The sequence below is a fragment of the Ictidomys tridecemlineatus genome, chromosome 12 (assembly GCF_052094955.1).
Source record: "Ictidomys tridecemlineatus isolate mIctTri1 chromosome 12, mIctTri1.hap1, whole genome shotgun sequence".
In the NCBI taxonomy this organism is placed as follows: Eukaryota; Metazoa; Chordata; class Mammalia; order Rodentia; family Sciuridae; genus Ictidomys; species Ictidomys tridecemlineatus.
In genome coordinates, this window is record NC_135488.1 from 65,178,947 (window position 1) to 65,202,435 (window position 23,489).

The following is a 23,489-nucleotide window of genomic DNA, read 5'->3' on the forward strand; positions in this document are numbered from 1 at the left end:
TTCCACGTAAGGTTCTGGAGTGGGCCCAGTCTGTTTGCAGCATGGAACTAGAGGCTGTGGCCCTGAGCTTGGGCATTGAGTTCTAGTCCCCAGCATAGCACGGACTTTGCCTATCTGTTTTCTTCTCTATGAAACGCGGGCATTGTGTCTTTTCAATGATATTTTCTAGAGCTTTCTGAGAATTGGCACAGATGCTTAAGGACAAGGGTGAGAGAAGGGTTGATCCAATTATGTGAATTCAAAGCCATTTGCAACCCGGAGACAAAGAGGTCCTCAGGAAGCATTAACTGCTTCTTGCAGCTTAACCTTCCTACGAAGCCAATGAGGATTTTAAGATCTGGAGCTGTGGGGGGAAGGAAAATGGTACAAAACTTTCAAAGGAGTTTGCTCTCAGCCAGGAAGAGCGAGTCCTAGAGGGAATCATCTGGAGACAAGAGAGACCTACCTTGATGGGAGAGTACCACTTCCGGGGCGAAGAGGGCCGGCGCATATTGTTGTTGAGATTTCGAGGCTCAGGGAACTCATACTCCTGCTCTGGCATCTTGACTCTTGCATTCTTTGCCTTTTCTAACTTGGCCCCTTCTTCTGTGGATCCCTTTTCTCCCCAACGAACCTAATACAAATAAAATATAACAAGACAAAGTGAAAAAAATAAAATAGGCTGCTCTTGGGGAATAAGGCTGACAAATAACCATGTGATGTGCCCTGCATGTGCGACCCATGCCTCATTGCCTGTGGGTTTGGAGGGCCAGGGAAGAGGGGCGCTGTGGAAAAAAAGGAGAGTGGAAGGAACAGAGAGTCCAAGCCATGGGTATGGCTATTTAGGGGAGGAACTGTCCTGGCAGTGGGAGAGCATGTGTAGAAGGCCAGGCAAGGCCAGGCAAGAACTTTGGATACTATTTTAGTGAGAAAAGAAACCAGTGCACAGCTAAAAGGTTGCACCTCTCATCTCTCCATCCTCCTGCCTCACCATCCACATCCCCACCTGCCGAAAGCAGGAGATGTCGCCATTTGCTTTGGGTCCCCATCATGGTGTAGACAGAACGAGAATAGGTATGCACCAAGCTGTCCTCTTACCTCCATCCTTTTAATGCCTCCAACGCCTCGCCCACCATAGTAAGATGCATCTACTGTGGGCCATTTTTTCTTAGGTAGACCATCATCATCTTCTTCCTGCAGAGAGATTGTGATACATGAAGGACAAGGCACTGTTCCACTATGGCAAGGTGTGGGTGGGTGGGAGCAGAGGTTGTGGAGTACAGAGCCAAATCCCAGTAAGGAGTACAGAGCCAAATCCCAGTGCTTACTGGGATCCTGGGAAAGTCACATAACCTATCCATATGCAATAAATAAATAAATAAATAAATAAATAAATAAAAGCAGGCCTGCCAGGGAAGGCTGGGATGCACTTCTGGGACCTGTTTTCCTTGGCAGCTCCATTCCTTTGAAGGGTGCTATGGTCTGAATGTGTCCTCCAAAGTCCATCTGTTGGAGGCACAATCCCCAATGCAAGAGTGTTAGGAGGTGAGGCCTAACAAGAGGTAATTAGGTCAATAGGGCTGTTCCCTCAGGAACAATGTCATCTGGAGAACAGGTTAGTTATCAAGAGTGGCCTTTTTAGGCGAGTTGGGCCTCCTCTTGCACACACTTTCTTGCTCTCCTAACTTCTACCATAGGATGACACAGTAAGAGAGCCCTCATCAGATGTGGGTCCCTTGACCTTGGACTTCCCAACCTATAAGTCTCCGGCACTATTCATAATGAATTTATTTTCTTTATAAATCATCCAGTCTCCGGCAGTCTGTTACAGTAGCAGAAACCAGACCAAGATAAAGGGCTTCTCATCTTATCTTGCCTACATGCTGATGAATTAGTAGCCCTGACTACTCTGAACTCTTAATGTGACTTCATATTCATGTCTTCTCTTGAGAGCTAATAAACGTCTCAAGGACATTAAGGCAAAGAGAAATCCTGATTTCCCCCACCCAAACCCATTCCTCCTATCATCTTCCCTACTGCCTGAGAATCACTCTTGAATTCTCCCTTTCCCTCTGCTACCCCTTTTACACCCCATCCCAGTTATCAGCTGGTTCTGTCAATCCTACTTGTAAATGATCCCTCCACCTCCGTCTCCCTCTCCACCACCCTGGGCACAAGGCCATGTGAGCTTTCACCTGGATACAGTAGAGTCCTCCTAACGAACCAAGCTGCTGCCTTCCTACTTGTCTATAATCCATTGTCTGCACAGCAGCATAGCAAGTCCAAACTCTGCTGCCATGCCTCTGCTCACCCTCCAGCCTCTCCCCCACCAGCATCCTCTGCCTGCATTCCAGCCCACTTGCCATTTTCTGCTCTTCAAATACTCTGAGCACACTCCTGTCTCATGGGCGTGAGCTCAAGCTGTCCTCTTGTCAGGGAATGCTCTTCCCTGTCTTCTTTCTGGTCACTGCTTAGGGAGGCCTGAACATTCTTCTAAAAGTAGCCCCAGTCTACTGGTTTAATTTATTTATTTGGTACCAGGAATTGAACTCAGGGTCACTCGACCCCTGAGCAACATCCCCAGCCCTATTTTGTATTTTATTTAGAGACAGAGTCTCACTGAGCTGCTTAGCACCTTGCTTTTCCTGAGGCTGGCTTTGAATTTCTGATCCTCCTGCCTTAGCCTCCCAAAGCTGCTGGGATTACAGGCATGTGCCTTGCTACTGGTTTTATTTTTAACTTTGGATCCTATCCTATCATGGTTTGAAGTTTTCCTTGTCAATCTCCTCACATTAGAAGGTAAGTTCCACATAAATGTTGTTGGTTGTGTTCACTATCACAGGGTGCTCCAGGGATTATGATGGGATACATTCAGATATACCCACAGTGAGATGGAAATCTTGAGTTGAAAATGCATCTAACACACCCAGTCTACTGCTCACCACAGCTTGGCGGCACAGTGCACTGTAGAGTAGTGACATTTCCCCTGGTGATCGTGTGGCTGACTTGGAGCTGTCACTCGCTGCCACTGCCCACATTTTAAGGAACTATCTATCATATTGCATATGGCTAGCCAGGGAAAGATCCAAACTCAAAATTTGAACTACAGTTTCTACTGAATGTGTATCACTTTTGCATCACTGTAAAGCTGAAAAATTGTAAGTTGAACCATTGTAAGTTGGGGACCATCTACTATCTCCGCTTTTGGAATAGCACTACTTAACAGGAGGTAGGTGCCTGTTGAATTACAGAAAGAAATAAGATGCCTCAAACAAAGCAGCCAAGTCAATGTCTGTGACTTAGCTCAGGGGCAGGATGTTGGTCCTTATATCTTTTAAGATGAAGGGTGAAAACAAGAGGATCTTGTAGTTTTATGGTGGAAAGGGAAGGATAACTAGCAAAACTGCTATTCATCTTGTCTCTGTAATTATCCCTTTTGAAGGAGAAAAGTGTCACTATTCATAGTCACAAATGGATTATGAAGAAGTGCCTGATTTCTCTCCTGGGCAGAGAAAGGAAGGTGAAAAGGAGGTTTGTAAAGCACAGGAAATGAGCCAAAGAGGATCAAATTGCTCAAAATGCCTAAGCCTGCTTCTCACAGCCTTGGTGGGTGGCATTTGGGGAGTCACACTCAGGGTGGAATCCTACATAAGGCCACCACTGTGTGAAGAGGGGCATTTTATGCTGGATGCAAGGCACAAAGCAAGAAAAAGCAATCAGCAGAAGGTGGGGGGAGTGTCAGGGCCAGAGGTTCCAAAGCAAGATGGGAACACATTAGCACATTGAGACTCCTGGAGTCGAGTGCTGTGCTTGGGATTGTCTGGCTTCTTTAATTTTTTTTAAAATAAATTTAATATATATTTTTTGTTGTTCTGGGGATTGAACCAAGGAGTTCTTTACCATTGAGCTGCATTTCCCACCTCTTAAAAATTTTGAGATAGGGTCTTATTAAGTTGCTTAGGGCCCCACTAAGTTGCAGAGGCTGACCTTGAACTTGTGATCCTCCTGCCTCAGCCTCCTAAACTGCTAAGATTACAGGTGTATGCCACCATGCCCAGCTTTAAATTTAATATATATCTTAAAGGACATAGTGATCATAGGAGACTAGGAGATTTGCAACACTTGGGTATCTTCCTCTCTTTTCCAAATAGATCTGTACTTCTTCCCCATGGGACTGTGATCCCTGAATGCAGAGTAGATTTTCTTGTCCTTTGTATTCTAAGTGCATGGGAGGTGCTCAAAAAGCACACACTGAATTCATGATCACACCACTGAGTTTATGCAGCCTTTACCATTTATGTGCCAATCACTCTTCTAAGTGTTTTCATGTAACTATTTAATCTCACCACCGGCTAGGGAGAAAGGCAGTGTTATTATTCGCATTTTAGAGACTGTGAGTAGTGAGGTTAAGTGAGGTCACTCAGCTTTTAGTGCTGGATTTGAACTCTGGCAGCCTCACTGCAAGTTCTGGGTTTTGTCCCTTTGTGTTTTGCTTTTCCCATCATTTGTTGGTATCAGATAAATGCTGATTTTCTACTTCTCATTCCTTGTACCTGCCTATTGTGATAATTTATGACTACAAAATATGACAAAATAAAACTAAGACCCCCCCCCCCAAATAATAAAATACCAGTTGAGTATTTTACCTTCTGCTCTAATTTCAGAAGGTTTTCTGTCAAAGCAGGAATCTTATATATCTTACAGATGTGGCTTCACATTACCAGTAAAGGTGGACATATAGGTCTCTGCACTGATACATAAACAATAGTGTGAATCCACAGAGCCTAATCCCTGATTTAGGACAGTTTACTAAAAGAGATAACAGAAATGCTATCTCCTACAATAGAATACATCAGCATCAAGAATGTAAGAAAGTGCAAGAAGTCCTCCATTATTCAATAAGGGACTGAAATGAACATAAGTCTCCTAATTTTTTAGATTACAGGAATGCAAACATCAGAGACCGTCTAGGGGGATTTTTCATTGCACAGAAGATGACTGTAAGACCTAGAGCAACAGAAGTGACCGATATAGAGGTCTCCTGAGGCCTTGTCTAGGGATAACACCCGTTATGATGACACCCCCCCATACTTTATTAAGAATTCCAAGAACAATTTAGAATTATTTTTCCTCTAATTCTCAAACTGCCTAATGCTTAGGTATAATAACAAGCATAAAGCTGCCTTCCTTGTACATCACAGAGCCCTTCCACTCATCCCTCCACTCTCCAGTGGGGTGGGGCCCTGGGGAAGGAGGGCGGGTCATCCCTGGGAGCATGCGCAGGGCATGTTCACAACAGGAAATGCCTAGATGTAAAAAGTCTGCTCCACATGCTCCTGATCACCAAGCCCGTCCTTTAGTCCTCTGGCCACAGCTTGCCTGCCAAATTCAGCAACAACAAGCACAAATCAACACAAAGGCCTAGGGTTTGACCAAGGGGAGAGTCAGAGTTTCCTCTGCAGCAAGCATGGGTCTGTTTACACATTTTGGAGACTGGAGGGTTTTGCAATCCCCAGGAAGGGTAGGAAATCTTTGATGTTTCTTTTCATTTGACCAAAAATTGATGGAATAAAATTTCAGACCCCAGCAAGTCCACTATAACAATCAGTAATACCTGGGGGTGAATTTCTACAACTAAGTAAATTAGAAAGCCTCTTGGGACATTTCCCCTACCCTGCCTTTTAAAGATGTATCTAAAAATTCTCAGTTTTCTCTCAAATCTCCCTCCCCATCTCTTTCTCTTTTAAGCAAAAAAAACAAAACAAAAACAATTTTGATGTCCTTATTGGGTACTGGGGACAGGACTGGCTAAGACATATTGTTTTATATGAGCAAGTAGCAGGAATCTGGGGTTTCGGCAGAAGAGGAGCAGAAAAGAGTGGAACTGAACTACCAGCTAACTGCTAGGGGACACTGGCAAAGGTGACCCAGAGTCCCTCCCAGTAGTGGGAATGACAGGGACAGAAGAGGTTGTCAGAAGTTATGTGCTGGCTGCACTGTGTGGCCACCCTGCCCCATACTTTGGTGAAAGCCCCTCTGTAGGACCGGGGTTTGCCAGACGGTATCTTGCAAACTGGGGAGATGACCTAAGGCAGAAGCTGCAAGGAGTAGAAGTCAGTGGTGCCTGGGAGAAACCGCAAGATCCAGGAGGGATGCTGGTTTCCCAACAGGGGAAGTTGAGTTTAAATCTTAAAGGATGTGGTGGCCCCCCATTGGCTAATGTTTGGGTAACACAAGTGGCAGCACATTCCTCAGATAGAACAGACCAATTCTAACCTGCTTATCCTCAAGCAGACCTGGGTGTGCCCTCAACCTGGTCCTGCTCAGGAAGAATCAGCTGTAGAATTTGGAGTTTGGGTGTATGCATTTGGTGTTAGCCCATAATTAGATGAGTCGTATGCTGTCCTCACACACTGAACTTTTCCATCTTTCCCGATTGTGCTAGGCTTTTTGTCCAGCTCCATGCTTCAACATTAGAAAACCCTTCCCCAGTTCTTCTACCATCCCTTAGGACATCCTTCAAATGTAACCTATTCATTGAAGAACTCCTTGATCCCCCAGAGAATTGGGTTTCCCTTCTTGTGTTCTCACAGCTCCTTGTATTGACCTTTACTCACCCAAACTATTTAACTATTAGCGAAACCAGTAGTTAGAAAGGGTGAGCTTTCAGATCCTGGGCTCCCTCCTCCACAGAGACTGTGCGCTGGACAACTTTACCGATTTGATGTGAATACTGACCCTTCCTCACCCAATTCCGTGCAGGGTACCTGGTGGCCCCCAAGTCAAGTTCTTTACCATTCTTGCTTTCCTAATATTCATTTGCTAGGAGAGCCAGATGGCCAGTTTGAACCAAGAGGATTCTCAATCTCAAACTCATCGTGGGTACCAACAGAAGAAGAACATAACTGAAACAGAATCTAGCCACAGGGAAATAATTTAAAATCAACTTTTGAATTAATTTTAAGTTTTATTCAACTGTAATACACTTAAACCCATATGATGAGCCCTCTATGGCTACAAACAAGGGCCTTTTATTTGACCAATCCCTTCACTCACTCAAGCAACTGTTGTTGAGTTCCCAATTCTTGCTAGCACGATGATATATTTTGAGAAAAATGGAGAATGCAGCTGTCCACACATGGTTTGCATTTATAGAGGAGTAAGTTTAGGGAGGTTGATGACGTGAAGTAAGGGACAAAGGCCACAGAAACTTCTAGGCCTGGGAGGCTCCGGAGGGCAGAACTAAACTAGAACTGGCTGGTCTGTCTCATCTGATCTTTGGTGATAAGCCAGAGAGACCCCTTCATGTCAGTTTTGGAGGTGAATTCCAAGGAATGAATTGGCAGGTCAGAAAAATTTGGCACCACTTCTGTTTGTACATACAAACAATTCTAAAGGATTTAAGGTTTCCTAGTTCTGGGTGGCATTTAGCATGTCATGGCACCATGATATCTGTTCCCATACAATCATGAAGGCCAACACAATGATTGTCCTGTATTCTTTTTTTTTTTCTTTCTTTCTTGGTACTGGGGATTGAAACCAGAAATTCTTTACCATTGAGCCACATTCCCTGGCCCTTTTCATTTTTATGTTGAGACAGGTTCTCACTGAGCTGCTCAGAGCCTTCCTGAGTTACTGAGGTTGGCCTTAGACTTGTGATCCTTCTCACCAGTCTCCTGAGTGGCTGGGATTACAGACATGAGGCACCACTCCAGGTCTATTCTGTGTTCTTCAATAATGAATAGTGTTAATTTTCTTAGGAGGAATGTTACTTTTTAAAAAAGGGTATTGAATCCTGCATACTGTTCCGGCTGGAGTGCACACGTATGTAAGGGTGCATTTGTGTGTGTGAGAGAATGGGTGTTTGATGCCCACTAGCAAGAAGACCCTCCAGGGCGGGGGCTACTCTAGTGTCTGTGCAGACACAGAGAGGTGCCAGGTCTGTGATACTGGGAAGTCTAACCTATCTGGTCCTAGACAAGTTGTCTAATTTTCCATAGCTCAGTTTTCTTCTCTCAAAATTTCTTGCCACAGAGAAATTGTTAGGGATCAGTGAGCCCAATAATAAACCTGGAAATAACTTCAGCACTTAAAGCCAGGTGCTCACTGTTCTTTGGATGCCCAGCCAGTGTCAGTGTATTTGATACACATTCCTCTGCTCTTGGATACAAAGTCCATGCTCCCTGTCTCTCTCCCTCGCCTTCCCTCCCCGCCACACTAACCCAGGGAGTTGCATTCTAGAGCCTAGTCCTGAAACATGGCCATGGGGGAGCGTGAAAGGGAAGACAGGCCAGGAAAGAGACCAAAAGAGCAAATGAGAGCAGAGAAATTAGAAGAGAATAGTCACACACAAGGGCACAGAAAATAAATGGCCGTCTTCACACTAGTCTTTTACTTGATAAACTGATTAATTAATTAGAGATAGGGTCTTGCTCAGTTGACCAGGCTGGCCTCAAACTCACGGCCCTCCTATCTCTGGCTCCCGAGTGCCTGGGGACCATAGGTGTGCCCCACTGCACCTGGCTTCACATCAGTCTTAAAAGGGGCTATGGGCCCTGTCTGAGTGCCCCCTGGGTCTAGGTGACATCCCAGAAAGGAGCTCCTGAGGCTCCTGCTGGACTGGAGGCTTCGCTGCTGATTGTAGGACCTATGTGCTCCCCAGGCTCAGGGAGAAAGGGCTGAACTATGCTTCCTCTCCAAGTTCAAGTTCAAAGCCCAGTCCCATCACTTAATTATGGTGTAATTTCTTGGATGAAATATTGGTTTAATTTGGTTGTGGAATGTCCCCCAAAGACCCATTTGTTAATGGCTTGGTCCCTAGCCTGTGGTGCTGTTGAGAGGTGGTGGAACACTCAGGAGGAGGAGGCGAGTGGGAGGAAGTTACATCTTGGAGGTGTGTCCACAGAGAGGATATTGGGACTCTGACCCCTTCCTGTTACTCTCTTTTGCTTTTCAGCCACCATGTACTTCCACCACAGGACCAAAGCATTGTGGCAAAGCAACTATGGACTAAAACTTCTGAAACCAGGAGCCAAAATAAACCTTTTCTCTTTGAAGTTGAATATCTCAGGTATTTTGTCACAGGGATGGAGAGTTGATTAATACAACTATTCTAACCTCATTCCTCATCTTTTCCTCTATAAATGGGGTCATAATAGTGAGTCTTTGTTTTAGGGTTATTGAATAATTAAATGAAATAGTCTAGAAAATGTTTTTTTTGTATAGTCTAGAAAATGTTTTTTTGTGCAGTTTCTTGGATAGTTAAAAATGCTCAGTAGATGTTATACTTATTAATAACTATTAGTATTAATTTTGATAGTCTCAGTTCTGTAAATGGAGATTCTCTAACCTTCATCCCAACTAGGGCCAATTATGTCCACCTTATAAGCCTGCTGTTATATCCTCTCTTAAGGCAAGCTCCTACATGGAATCTCAGACTTATGGCACACAGCAGCACTCACTCTGGGGTTTCTGAAAGAATAAGAATTTTAAGTATCTATAAAACATGGTGGCTACCCACTGAAGTGGCACCCCCTTTCTCCACAGAAAAGTCTTAGCTGAGTTTCTCCAGAAATCTTTACCATGGCTGATTTTAGAATTGTCAGCAAAAGAGTCTCTGCAAAAGAGTCCAATGTAGATAACCTTCCTATTTTCCTGTTGCCCTGTTTTACTTGGCCACTGGCCGAGAAGATACCAGCACTCCAGGTGCTGGACACCCTCTTACTAGTTTTTCACAAACATATCCTGTATAGTAGTTTGTAGAAATGTGAAAACAAGGCCTCTGGCCTTGAGCTGGGCTTCACAGAGATGTCTACATTTTTAAGATAAGTTACAACTGGGTTCCATGATAACAACTGGCAGGAGAGGAAAGAAAGGGGAGAAGAAGCTCCCCTTCTCAGGTGTTGTCCTTGAAGAGTTAACTTGCCCAGAACAGTGAAAGAAAAAGCTGCTTTTATGTGAACTTCTGCAGACTGTGAACTTCTGAGCCCCTCCCCTTACATGCTGGGTATAAAACTCTGAAACTACCTGAACTCGGGGTTCAGGGGATTAATTGATTAAAGCAAAAGCTGTGCCCTCTGAACCTGGCTGCAGCCAAATAAAACTGTTTCCTGCTGTCTTCGGTGCCTTGCCTCGTTTGTCCCTACAACACCACAGACCTTTTACCTCTACCCTATTTAATTTTCCCAATGTCAGAGCCTACAGGCCTTAATGTGTCTGATGCTAAAAAATACAATGTTTAAACTGTCACTGCTGAGGCCTCTAATTTGGGTAGTTTCTTGGTTTGCTTATGACAATGCATTTAATTGATTAAGACAGAGAGCGTCAAAAGGAAATGAGGAGGAGGGGTCTAGGTTCCAGGAAGGGACTGTTTTGCTGTCATCAAATCAAATGTACTATTAATCTGTCTGGCCTGCGTCTGGCCAAGTCAGCGCGATCAAGTTAGAAAACGGTAGGTGTTCATGGGAGCTCTATATTTCACTAAGAAAGAGATGGGAGTGAAGAAGACTTTTCTCTTTCCCACTATGTTTACTTCATATGTGGGTCTGTGTGTCTCTGAGACATGACACTTCATAGGGCTGAGCCAGAACCAACTTTCTATTTACTCATGGGGCTTCCTGTTATGTCTTCCCTGTCAAATGTGTGGACAGTAGGATCTTTGAGAACCCATATGAACGGCAGGTGGAATAAGAATATGGCATGAATTCTTAGCTATTGTTAGCTGTAGTGTGTGTGTGTGTGTTTCTGGGGGCTCTGTGCATGCTAGGCAAATGCTCTACCACTGAGTTATATCCCCAGACTCCTAGCTGTTTGTATTTAATGAGACTGAAGTTTAGTTTATTAAACCATATTACACCAGAGAGGGTATGGTGTCTACACTAGGTCTCACATCTCCTTCCATCCAAGGGAATTTATTCTCTCCTTGCTGAGGGGGGCTGTGGACTGTTAGGAAGCACATGGTTCTTCTCTTCAGCTGCAGCTAACTGGATCAGGAGGGGGCACTGGATCCAAGCACAGCCAGTCCCCTGGTTGGTTGCAATCTGTGGTTTATGATCTATCGTCTAGAGTGACCAAAGATATTCCCATGTTGGGAACTGGGACCAAAGATATTCCCCTGGGGTAAACTAGACTCTCACAGTCTCATACCTGAAGGCTCTGTTGTGCTGGGGCCACGGTGGCTGCCACGTCGCCTTCTAAAGGCAAATGCAGAGCCAGCATCAGAAGAAAGAGCAACAACTTTTAACTGAATGTAAGGGAGGGAGGGAACCTTGTTCACTTCAGGGCCAACAGAGCAGCCCCACTGAGGGAGCATCTAGCTCTGTTTTTCTTCGGGAATCTAAGAGACAGCTGCACATAACAGAAGCAAAGCCAAACTGGAATCATGGAACTAGCCATGGTGCCTTTTCTGGAAGGCTTTTGTGGATGTAAAGAGAGTTTTTTTCCCCCTCCTTTCTCTTTGCACAGCAATATAATTTCCTCCCTTGATTTCTGGGCAGAAAGTCAGCATTCCAACAAGATGTGCTTTAATTGATTGCAGCTATTAAATCCCTTGGCTTCCAGGCATATGGTCCAGGGCATAAGAGACGCATGGAAATTTTAAATTTAATCATCTTCCTTTCTGTATGTAGGAAACTTGACAAAGGCATTGGGAAAGGGAAGGGTGAGGGGGTGGTGCTCGATTTCCACACCATGAGAGTCTTTAGGGATTGAGGTAAGAATTTGAAATCTTATTAATATAGTTTTTGGTTCCCATTAAATTTTTGGATCTGTGTTCTGGTTTCTAAATTGGCAGGTGAGGCTTCTAGGGAGTCCAGCTCTCCCAGATTAGAGAAGCCACTTGCTATGCATTCCTGCCTGGCGACCCATCTTTCTCACGTTATGCCTTAAATGCCTCCATTGTATTTCACCCCAGGCCACCCTTGCATCAGAACTGCTTACTGGATGAGTTAGTGGTAGAATATGAACTTTTTTTTTTCTTTAGATGATGAGGATTTAAGAGCAAGCAAGGCCAGGATATTAGCATATCTCCTCCAGCATATTTTCATTACTGCCTGGCACATCTTTAGGTAATACTGTTTTAAATTAAAGAAAAATGAAATGCTTCAGCTTTGAGTTGTTCCTAGAACCCATGATTGTTTGAAGGACGTGGCAACTTTACCCTGATCTACACACATACAGTGGAATTCTGCAGTGAGAAGCGAATCCTAAAATGTTTAACAGGAAAAACTGGAACCTCAGAGCTCTAAATAATTGTACTGATAAAAAAAACATTTATGTATGCATCATACATTTTATCTTTGTAGGAAGAAACCACTCTGCCTTTGGCTGCCAGTTTAGTTCAGTTCCTGGCTTCCTTGGTTAGGCAAGGGCCAAAGGCTTCCCTTCCTGCTGCTTCACATGCTGTGGGGCCCAGCTCTGCTTGGCAGGGGACTAGGTGTCTGGCCAATCCAGTCAGTTCTCTGCCCCACTCTGCCACTCTGCCCACCTGGCTGTACCCTGCTCTGGTCACTTACCTCACTCTCTTCAACAGGGGGTGGAGGGACCTCCTTGATAATCTGAAAAACAAAGAAAGAAAGAAGAGGTCAGTGAAAATCTCCAGCCACCTGCTTTCTAAAAGGTCCGCTCTTAGGCGGCTGCCTTGGAAGTATGACCATATGACCAGGGGAATGGCTCCCAGCATGGCAGACTTACTCAGTGCCATCTACCCGGTCCGAATAGCTCAGTGAGTTAAAGCACAACCCATTCTTAATATTGTAGTTTTGTACAGAGAAATAGGTTCTAAGGGTAAGAGTGTCACTTCTTCCCCAGGTAGCTATCTTGCAAATGTATTCACTCGTTTATTCATCCAATCTTTCATGTATTGTATTGAAGCCCTCTTCCCTTTATCCAACGGTCCAACAAACAATGACAGAAGTTAAGATGGCACTGCAGAGATGAACCAGATATGTCACTGGCCTCAGTGAATACCCATGAAGAGAGGATGTGCTGGTCAGTCAGAGCATTTCCTGACAGAAGGCAGCAAAGGCAGAATGTCTCCTTTTCACTGACATTTAGGGTCATGAACATTTGAATAACAGTTTTATAAGACTGTACTTTGCAGCTGCCCATCATCAGGGCTGAAGAGAGATGCATGGACATTTGGGCAGGCAAATAATTCGGAACTCCTTCTAATCCATGAGAGGATGGATGACCCAGGGGAGGACAGGGGAGGATGAATGGATGACATGCTTGTCCCAACTTGTCCACTCTACTTATAAAAGGAAAGCCCTTGCAGTTCATTGAATTTAGGATTTCTGACATGGTGGCCTTTATCTACTGCAATCCCTCAGGGGCTCCCTATCCTCACCCAAAGTTTATCATCAGGATTTTGAGGGGTCTCCTACATGCATTGTTTTTCTTTAGAAGGTTCTGGTAAGTTCCAAACTCCATCCTATATCTCTCTTGATGTCTCAGCATCAGGGCTGCCTACTTCAGAGATGGGCATTCAGGCATCATCCACGGGTCTCATTCTTTAGACTTCTAGGAAGAGAGCTTGTCCCTGACTGTAGGACAGGCTGCCTAGGTGGCATCAATCTCCTCACCTCTCCCTACCAAGCATACATCTCCTCTGATTCCATAATTCTGAGACCTCACTAGGGCTCTGATCTCCATTGCTGTCACTCACCCTACCCTAATCTGCAATGTCATCTCTGTAGGATGAGACCTGCCAACTTCATCCTGTCTACGGGGACACCAGCCATCTGAAAGTATGGTATTCAATTAATTGAAGAGGCAGAGATAAAGGCCTCCAGGGGTTTTGAGCTATCATTTCATCTGCCTCCACTTCCTGGCTGCTGTGGGAAGCCATGATTTTGCTCACCCACTCAACTTTGGCTCAGAATTCCTCCAGGAGGTCTCTGGGGAGGACTTATAACTGCCCCATGCTAATTTCCCATCATCTCAGAAGTAACGAATTATTTTAAAACAGGAAATGCCTGGAAACTGGAGGGGTGAGGAGCTGAGTGATAGTGGTTTGAGATGAAGAGAGCGGAGTGAGAGGGACAGCAGGGTGTTTGGGGACAAGAGCAAATGCTAACATGGGCCCTATGCACAGTGTGCAAAGCAAGTTTCCTGGCTCTGAAGAGGCTGGGGCAGAGCAGACAGGCTGTTGTCTTCACAGGGCTATAGCTGCTCCTTCTCTCCATGGAAACACAGTGCAACTGTCAAACATGAATCCCACATTGCCTTCTTCTGACTGTCAGGATTTGAGCAATCCCTCAACCTCCCTGAGCTCCACTGTCCTCATTTGCTAAGAAGGGCAAGAGCATTAACCTTATAGCAGTTAAGTCACGATGAGTAGTTACGTGTGTTAAACTCTTGGTACAGAGAGTGCTCCATAGATGGGGCAAATTATTAGTTTCTTGTCTGCCCCTTGCCTTTATTACATCTTTAGTAACCCCCTGCATTTACCAGATGGCTAGATATGGTGGGTTCAAGAGAACTGATGGAGGTCCCAAGAGAACAGAGCTTCATAAAATGAGTGAGATGGGAGGCTGGTGTTCAGGTGGCCAGGGATTCAAGGGGAGACAGTCGTCTCGTATATATCAGCACAAGACAATGGTCAGGAAGTGTTGCACCAAGTGGCCCACCACTTAGACCAACCCATCTGTGGGGTTGATGCTTGATTTAATTTATTAACTATTGCTTGAGTATCTTTTGAGTCTCTCTTCTACATCCTACAATGTGCCAGACTCTTAGAGGAACCCAAAAGACAATGCCAAAATACATGACATTAAATATTAATCAAAGGAGACTAGTCTGATAATTAAGATTCCACATTATAAGCTGGATACTTCAACTTCGGAAAAACTGCCACCATGTTCAGTGGAACAGGAATTAGGCACTTCCAATCTTGGGTGTTGACTATGTTCAGCGAGAATGAGGAGCGGTCTTCCCATTGCTTTAAGCCTATGCACCACCAGCCTGCCCCTGGAGACAGGGAGCAGCTTGCTCATAGGATGGCAAGAGGGCTTTTCTTGTGATCCAGACAGGCTGAACTTGAAGTCATGAAATGATTTATTTCCAAGCAGTGAAGCTGGATGGGTTCTCCGTGAGTGGGCCAAATTCTTGCCAAGACCAACACATGGGCCACCCAAAGGAGTGTTCTGAGCATGGGGTCATGTCAGCCCTCTTGGTGCCTCCCAAGGACAGCCAGAGGCTGTGTTGCCTGAGTGCTGCTTGGTCAACTGCCTGCCTCACTCCCAAGCCTGCAGCACCACTGCAGCCTGGCTGCCCATGAGGGGCCTTAAAAACACACATCTCAAAGGTCTGAGCTCCGCCTTCACTACTTAAAACCTGACGATGGCTTCCTGTGGGGAAAAGGATAAAAATGCCAACTGGCCCCAACACTTCTCCGTGTCTTTTCTCCTCTTTGCTGTCTGCAATAACTGCTCCTTCTACATACTGTGCAGCTTCTCAGCTGCAGCATCTTTTGCCTAACCGTTCATCTCCCCCTTTATAAAGCTCAGTCAAACCCCTGCATGCTCTGTTCCCAGCTCACTGACCAATCGCTAATAAGTGCATCTCCCTCAGAATCTCTCAGAATGGGCAAAGTCCCCCTTTTGGGCTCTCACACTGTGTGTGTGTGGGTGGAAGGGGTATCATTTAAAATCATAATTAAAGGGTAAATTGTGTGATTCTTTACTTCGAACCAGCATGATCAGAAAGTCTTGATTTCTATCTAGAACACAAGTTAGCATCTGCTGCAGAGCTGGGGCTGGGTTTGGCCCATTTCCTCTGTGTAGGTTTTGGGAGGTTCTTCTTGTTTGTAGTGGGGTTTTCAGTTTCTGCCTCATTAAGAGAGACAAGGAGAAGATGGATAAGATTGAAGAGATCCGTAATAAAATATTTAAAAAGAAAACACCGCAACAAGCATATTTATAGGCCTCATGTGGGAGAACTGAATGGCAGTGCTGAGGGTGGCCAGCACCCCTTCCCCACTAAGTACCATCTTTAGGTGGTCAGGAAGTGACCATTTGCCTCTGTGAAAGAGCTTCCCTAGTGCCCCTTTTGCACTTATATTTGAGCTGATGAAATAAAAGGGATAAGAAAAATGAAATGGATGAAATTTCTAGATTCTATTAGTGTTTCTTTGCCACCTGAGAATTTCTTGAAATTTCTCTAAGTTGGGAGAGGCATCTCCTTGCCTCTCTTATCAATGACTTGAATTCTGAGCTAATCTATCTCTGTTCAGGTGGACATGAAGTGGGTGAGATCTAACAGGTGGACATGAAGTGGCCGAGATCTAACAAAGACTGTTGTACATATTTTTAAAAAGTCAGAAAGGCCAGGTAGACTCTTATGAAATCGAAATCTTACTTCTAATTGATTGAAATCATATTCAAGTTTTAATTTTTATTTTATTATTATTTTTTATGGTGCAAGGGTTTGAGCCCAGGGCCTTGTACATGCAAGGCAAGCCCTCTACCAGCTGAGTATATCCCCAGCCCCATATTCACATGCACCCCTGAGTGTGGCTGTTGGAAGGAGTAGTGACGAAAGATGTGGAGATTTATTTAGAATGATATGAATAGAGCAGAAAACCCCCATAAACCAGGACCTATCTGATAACTGCAAAGTTTAACCGCTGTGGTTTATTTATCAACTTCAACTGCTGGACCTCTGTAAAGCATCTGGTGAGTTTATTTTGCTTGTTATACCCTTTTTTTTTTTTCCCTCTGAAAGTACTAGAGTTTTGCTCCTAATTTGAAGTTCTGTTCCTTGCCTCTCTTTGCCCTTGCTAACCCTACTGCTATGGTCTTGTGCAATGGAATGCAAATGTGGTCCATCCATATTTTAACATGGGTGCTCCATTTAATGTTGAGGGTCAGGCTACGCTAGGAGCAGGAGGACAAACAGGGTCCCTTGTTTTTTCTCTGTCACTTTGTTAAGAAATCCCCCACCATGACTTCACAGTTCTCCTCCTGCTCTTATCATCTGTTTCTTCCCCCATGACAGGAGTTGGCTATGGGATAATAGGAACAAGCTCCTGGGAGAAGATGATCATCTTGTGGCATTTGATGTGGGTCTAAACAGGAACTCTTTATTGGCTCTTTTCCTCTTAAGCTGAATGTAGCATCTCAGCGTTCCTTTTTTAGGAGCTGCCTTTGGGACATCTCTGTACCTCCTCTACACCAAAGGCCTGGTCTCTTGGTTGCTGCAAAGCAAAACTTCCTTGACACACAGGCAACTGTGCTATTTAGACCAAATCCAAGAGAACTGCTTGAGATAACTACTTTATGAATAAAATTAAGCTCCTGTCCTCTAATTTTGGCCAGTGATTTCAAACTTTTTGAGAATCAGAATCACCTGGCTGGTTTCTTACAGCATAAATATTCTGGGCAGCACGGCTCTGTGTCTCATTAGCAGGTCTGGGGCCAGACACTTGCATTTTTAAGACATTCCCAGATGATGCTGAGCCTTCTGGTCTGTGGGCCACATTTGAGAAGTGCAAATTAGCTTATTTCTAACAACTCTACATGTGAATTAGATATGTGAGGATGTATGGTTTGCCTCAGACCAGACAGGCACTCTGCTGACAATTGCTTATGGATAGAAACACCAGGTTTGGAAATGTTTCATTCTAACAATGATGGTATTCTAGTTCTGTTGTCAGGAACTCTGAGCTCTCCAAGGCCTCCATGGTCCTTGTGGGGAAGACATAAAGCTGCAATGGAGGAGACTCTCAGCTCTTCTTGTAGGTACCCCTTTGCTTCTTCTAGTGAGCATTTGAGCAGAAATGGTATGGTTTTGAATCCTGGACCCGTACTGAGAAAATTCCAGGCAAATAGTTCCCTGGGAAACGGGGGCTTAGATCTTTCACTAGCAGCACCAGTGGCAACGAACTCCCTGAGCTGTGTTTGCATCTCTCCGGATTCTGTGCCTCTAGAAGACCTAGGTACACTTGGCCAGCTTTATCTTTGACACATAGCTCAGCTCCTGTTACTCAGTCACTGTTTTTGGAATGAATGAATGAGGGGGATTCCTGTTGAGGGAATGGGAAAGGAAACATTTCTGCTTGCGTCTCAAGTAAAGCACACGATGCAAGACTCACTTCTGGTCTTTCAATTCCCCATTGAAATGATTCTTTAGTGATTAAGCTGCTAATAGCTCCAACTGCCAAGAGCAGGTTGTAACCCCTGGATGCATCATGGGGATTTCATTAGTGTCATGGGTTGGACTTAATAATTAATCAGGATTATTTACTAGACATCATCTATCTCCCCTTCTATCCCCTTAAGTCACCGTTGCCAAGTAGATTCACTGCTTTTAGGGTCAAGATTCCACTTCCCAGTTTTGCATCCCAAGCTAATTTCCAAGAAAACTTCCTAAAATTTGAAAAGTACAGGTGGTCTCTATTATGATACAGTTATGCAACACGTGAATTGGATCCCACTTGGTAGGTAAACTGGGAAACACACTTAGTAAACTGTGAAATAGTGTTAGCTTGAAATAGGGCTTTTTTTTTCTCCCTCCAAGAGGTAAAGGAGCTGTTAATATGTATTTGAGGCTTTTTTAATTTGTTTTTTAGTGGTGGTGGCAGTAAAATTCACATAATATAATGTTAACCATCATACACTGAAACTCACAAGATGATTATATTTGGTGCCACTGAGTAACATAGGGTTAATGTAAAAATGCCATCCAGCTTCCACTGATGACCTGGGGAAGTCTATGCAAAATTCACGCACATCTCATCCGTTTCTCACTTCTGTTTACCCCTGCGGGATGCAAACATAGATTGTGCTCCTGTGTGTGATTTCTTATCTTCACAGGAGCTTTTATACAGCATCCTCGATATGAGGGTATGTCCTGGTTACAGGAACCAGGGAGTGGATGGAGGAGGAGAACCTTCAGCATGGGGAAGAGAAGAGAGAGGGCAGGAGGCTGTGAGAGCGACAGGTGTCATGAAGCTTCATGGGAGACCCTGCTGAGAACTGAAGGAAAGACAGTGGAACTCTGAGCCTCCATGTTTCTTTACAGGAGAAACTTGTGAAGAACAGGCTGGAAGGCTGAGCAGCGGAATGGTGCTTTCATAGCACTGAATCCTATTCAGAACCACATAAATAGCCTTTTTTTTTTAAATGAAAAAGGAACCTGGCAGTACAACAAAAGCCCATTTTCTATTTTAAGCCAGTGCATTAGGAATAACAAGACAATGAGTCACAGCCATTCACCTCTAGTTTTGCGACACTTGGTCCTAAGAATCTCCTTCCTTCCGACTTATCTCTAACTCCAAGCAACAGTGCAGGGCTATACTTGTGCCCACAAATGTTGATCTTTATAACAATCAAGGCAAAGGGCTATGTTTACTACTTCTTTATGAAGAATTTAAGATATTTAAAATAGTGGGATGATTTATTGAGTTTATTATTCTTTTTAGCATATTATTTTTATAAGGCTGTACAGTTCACATATTCTGCTCTGAACCATTAATTCTGTTATATTCATGGGCCAAAATTCCATAATGCAGTGATATTTTTAGGAATACTCTTAAGTTATAGGAGAAATAGTGTCATTGAGAGAATTCTCAGTGCATCTGCTATTTAACAACTCTTGTTAGCTTTGGAGAGAGCAAAGGAAATACTGCTGACAGGGTCTGACTTCTTTATCTGATTTCTGGTCTTTGGTGCTTTCCATATGTATAGTACAACCCCAAAGAGTCTGATTAATAATATACCTTGGGTTTTGGGTAATTCTAGATCGTGAGCTCATGTGTCATTTGCATTTATCCCGAGAATCTGATGAGGCTTGGGTTGAGAGACCGACCCACCAGAGGATTTAAGATTCCTCCTGCAGATTCCTAAGTTGTTTTTCTCTGCTTGTGACTTACAGAGTCCCAAGGAGTATACATTTGAACTCAAAGGCTCTGAGAGTTTACGGTCATGAATTCTCAAGGAAACACTTCAAACCCTTCCTTTCACTCAAGGACCCAACTTAATGCCTAAGACTCAATTCCAACTCCCAAGCTTTTAAAAACTCATGAAAGGCTATTAAACCAGATTTATAGGTCACTGTGATCAGAAACTCTCTCCCTGGATAGCCACTGCTTGGGGGTCAGCTGATCCTCTGATTTCCAGATCCTTCACTTTGTACCTGAAAATATCTCCTATTTTCTTGTGAGTCTGGCTCTGCATTTAAAACAACTCTTACTTGATTTATGCAGGTTATATTTTTTTGTTCTTGTTTTGCAGCAGAGTCAAGAGTAATTGATTTTTCACAAATGCTTATTTCCTGCATTCTCTGTGGGGTTAGTTCAAATAAATGATGTATTGTGATGGCCAAAAAAAAAAAAAACTTGGAGTAAGATCATTGCTTATCCTTGGACTTCTGGGTTGATGTCTTACAGCCAACTCAGCCATTGTTTCCCTTACCAGGTAGGTTCTGTGAGAGCAGAAGCCATCAGAACAGAGTAGTCTGTAGAAGAAATGCCAATTCAGATGGAAAAGCCATCTGCCAATGGCTTTAATATCACAGGTAGAAGGGACGCTTGCTTTTTATGTTCTAGCCTTCTATTTGGATTCCCCAACCTTATAGGTAAAAATTCTTCTAATAAAAGTCAAGAAACCAAGGGAAAATGAGCATGTGATATGGAAGGCATTCAGGAAGGGCAAGAGGCTAGCTGATGGGAGATGAAGGGATCTTCCCACTATACAGACTGATGAAGTTTAATGGAAACCTCACAAATATTGGAGCTGGCATCGGGTATCAGTGCTGTCCCAGTTCTGCCTGAAGCTTGTACTTATACACTATAGAAGTTTAGCAAAGGCTGGTGCTAAGGGTGTTGATCTGGAATGAAGTAAAAGAAGTTTTCAAAGAAATGAGCTCAATTTTTTTCCCATTTGGAATTCGAATTTCAAATAATTTTTGGCCTCTTATCTCCGTGAAGCTGGGATTGTTTAAAAACCATCAATATTTAAGTGAGAATCATGGCAGGAATTTCAACGTGAGTTGGTAAGTCCTAAGTGACTTACATGGTAATTTAGAAGAACAGCACGCATATTCTACATTAGATGACATTCAGTGTCACTGCAAAACTTAGTAAATGAAATGATAGAAGAAATCCATGAATTCAGAACCCCTGAGGCTTGGCAGAGGAGCTTCTGGACTCTACCTGGGTTGTGGGCAGGATTACTCCAGCCACTAGCAGTGCCAGTGGGATCTGAGCAGGGAACACAGGGAACACAGGGAACGAGGATATGTTGATGATGTTTCACGTATTTTCAAGCTTGCTAGCACTGGTGCAGGCTCTGAGGAGGGCAGGAAAGAGGCTGGAAGTTCCTCATAACCCAGGAACTTCAGCTGCTTCAACATTCTCTAGGAGTGTGTTTCCCAAATATATTTGGCAGAATACCAGTGTCCCTCCAGATGTCAGTATTTGGAAAGTTGGGTAGGGATAGGCCAAGGGAGAATTCCAGGATCAGAATAAGTTTGGGGATTCACAATGCAACTTATCCTATTTAAGGCTCTGAGAAGTCTTGCAACAAAGATAACTATTTAACTTAGTTTAATGGTGTCTTTCAAACTTACTGTTTCACTATCTCTTGTTCTACAGTGTGCCTGTTCCACATTTTGCAAGGTATTACTGTCCTGTGGACATAGTTTGGAAAAACTGTCCATGTTTATTTGCACCATAGTATCCTCAGGTGTTTCAATATATGACCATATTTGAGAACCACAGACCAGAGAGTCTAGGAATGGGGAATAGAGTCACTTACAGAAGATTAGAGAGTAAGGAAGCAACCGTAGAGATGACATGATGCCAATATTCTAATTTTTCACATGGGGGAAACTACTGCCAATGAGTTTGCTTATTCTTTTAACTCACAGAAGCAGATGTGGTAATGGAAACTATCATCTTCGAAGCAGCTTGCCTCTTTCTAGTGCACCTGCAGCCCTGAGGACAGAGTGGGTTATAAGGCAAGTGGAAAAGCTGCTCAGCAGGAATGAGGGGAGCCATCAGGGAGAGGTGGAGATGAGAAAGGACTGGGTGTAGGGGGTGTGAGGTGCAGAGCTCCAGAGGGGAGGGCAGGGCAGATTATGGAGAAGCTGTGTGTAGTGAGAACTAATCTTTTAAGCTGTAGAGTAAAAAGTGCCCAGATGGGAATGGGTGGAGGCTGGAAGGGGATCAAGAAAGCACTGTTAGCCTGGATGAAGAGCTGCTTGTATGAATCATGTTTTAATTAAACAAACTGATGGTAAATCCCCCTGGTGATGTTAGGCTTGGTTGTCTTCTGGCCCTATAAATTAAATGTTATGCTTTAAGGTGTGGAGAGCATTATTTGAGGACTTTATTTTTAACTTCAATTTAAGGTATATCAAGTGCTCAATTAAATTTTTCCCCTTGCAATTTGTCATTGGAGATACCTAACAGATTTATTTGTTGAACTATCCATGAAGTTCAATAAAGTGAATTAAACATGATCCTTTACATAATTCTTTAAAAACTGCACATAAGATACCTACAAAGTCAATGAAAATTAAAGGGAACAGAATTTTGTTTACATAGGGAGAAATTCTGAATGCATGATCATCTCCTAACAGACTGAATAAAAATATCTGCTGTTATTTGAACAGAAATATGTTGCCTTGATTTGACCTACACAACATGGAGGTTTAATTAGTTGCAGAAGAACTGCAAGCTCATAGCAGGATTTTTTTTCTTTTTAGTTGTGGAAAATACCACAAAACATAAACTTTGCCTCTTACTATTTTAAGTGTAAGTTCAGTAGCATTATGTTATTCAAACTGTTGTGCAACTAGTTTCCATATTTTTCATCTTACAAAATACAGTAAGATCTTTTCACTCAGATTCCTGATATACCATTACCCTTCTAATATATTGGGCATATTTCTAGGACTTAAAGAAATGGCTATGTCTTTTGTATGAAATATTTATGCATATAAATATTGCCTTTAACATATATGTAGGTTATGAAATACAACAATACAAACACTCAAGAAACCACCATCCAACAGAGTTCCATCAAGTTGTGTGTGGTTTTCTTTTGTATCTAAACTTTTCTCCAAGATGACAACTTTTTAGTATAGTTTGGGGAAAAAAAATAATGTACTAAGCACCATACTCCATTTTAGAATTATTTTCTGTGATTAATTTTCCTTTTTTTCCTGAAGGAGTTCACAGGATAGTTACAGAAATACACATAAAACATGAACACTGTGATAAGATAGACAAATGTTCTAAGATAGGTTTGAATAAAGGTGCTCAGGAAACCACCTGAGGCAGCAGCTAATTTTCCCTGGGGTGGGGGAGGTGTGCTACAAGCTCTGAGATGGAGTGAGTCATCACTGAGATGATTTTGAAGAAAGAGGAATTGTTGACAGAGTAGAGAAAGATGAAAATATTTCAGCAAAAGAAAACACGATGAGTCAAGAGATCATGGGAAAGAAGCACATGGCATGTGCCAATGTCCCCAAAGAGAAGGGTGTGCCTGGAGATGACCCTCCAGTCA

At 43.4% G+C, this 23,489-nt stretch overlaps 1 protein-coding gene across 1 annotated transcript in view; it reads right to left on the reverse strand.

Annotated features, from left to right (window-relative positions):
- The window catches only part of Antxr1 (ANTXR cell adhesion molecule 1), a 226,325-nt gene that overhangs the window by 64,499 nt on the left and 138,337 nt on the right, over nt 1-23,489 (reverse strand). Inside the window, exons 14-16 of the mRNA XM_005322100.5 lie at nt 12,492-12,533; nt 1,078-1,173; nt 446-613 (exon numbers count right to left, since the gene is read on the reverse strand). Of these exons, the coding sequence (XP_005322157.1) occupies nt 446-613; nt 1,078-1,173; nt 12,492-12,533 (306 nt within the window). The remainder of the gene's footprint in view (nt 1-445; nt 614-1,077; nt 1,174-12,491; nt 12,534-23,489) is intronic.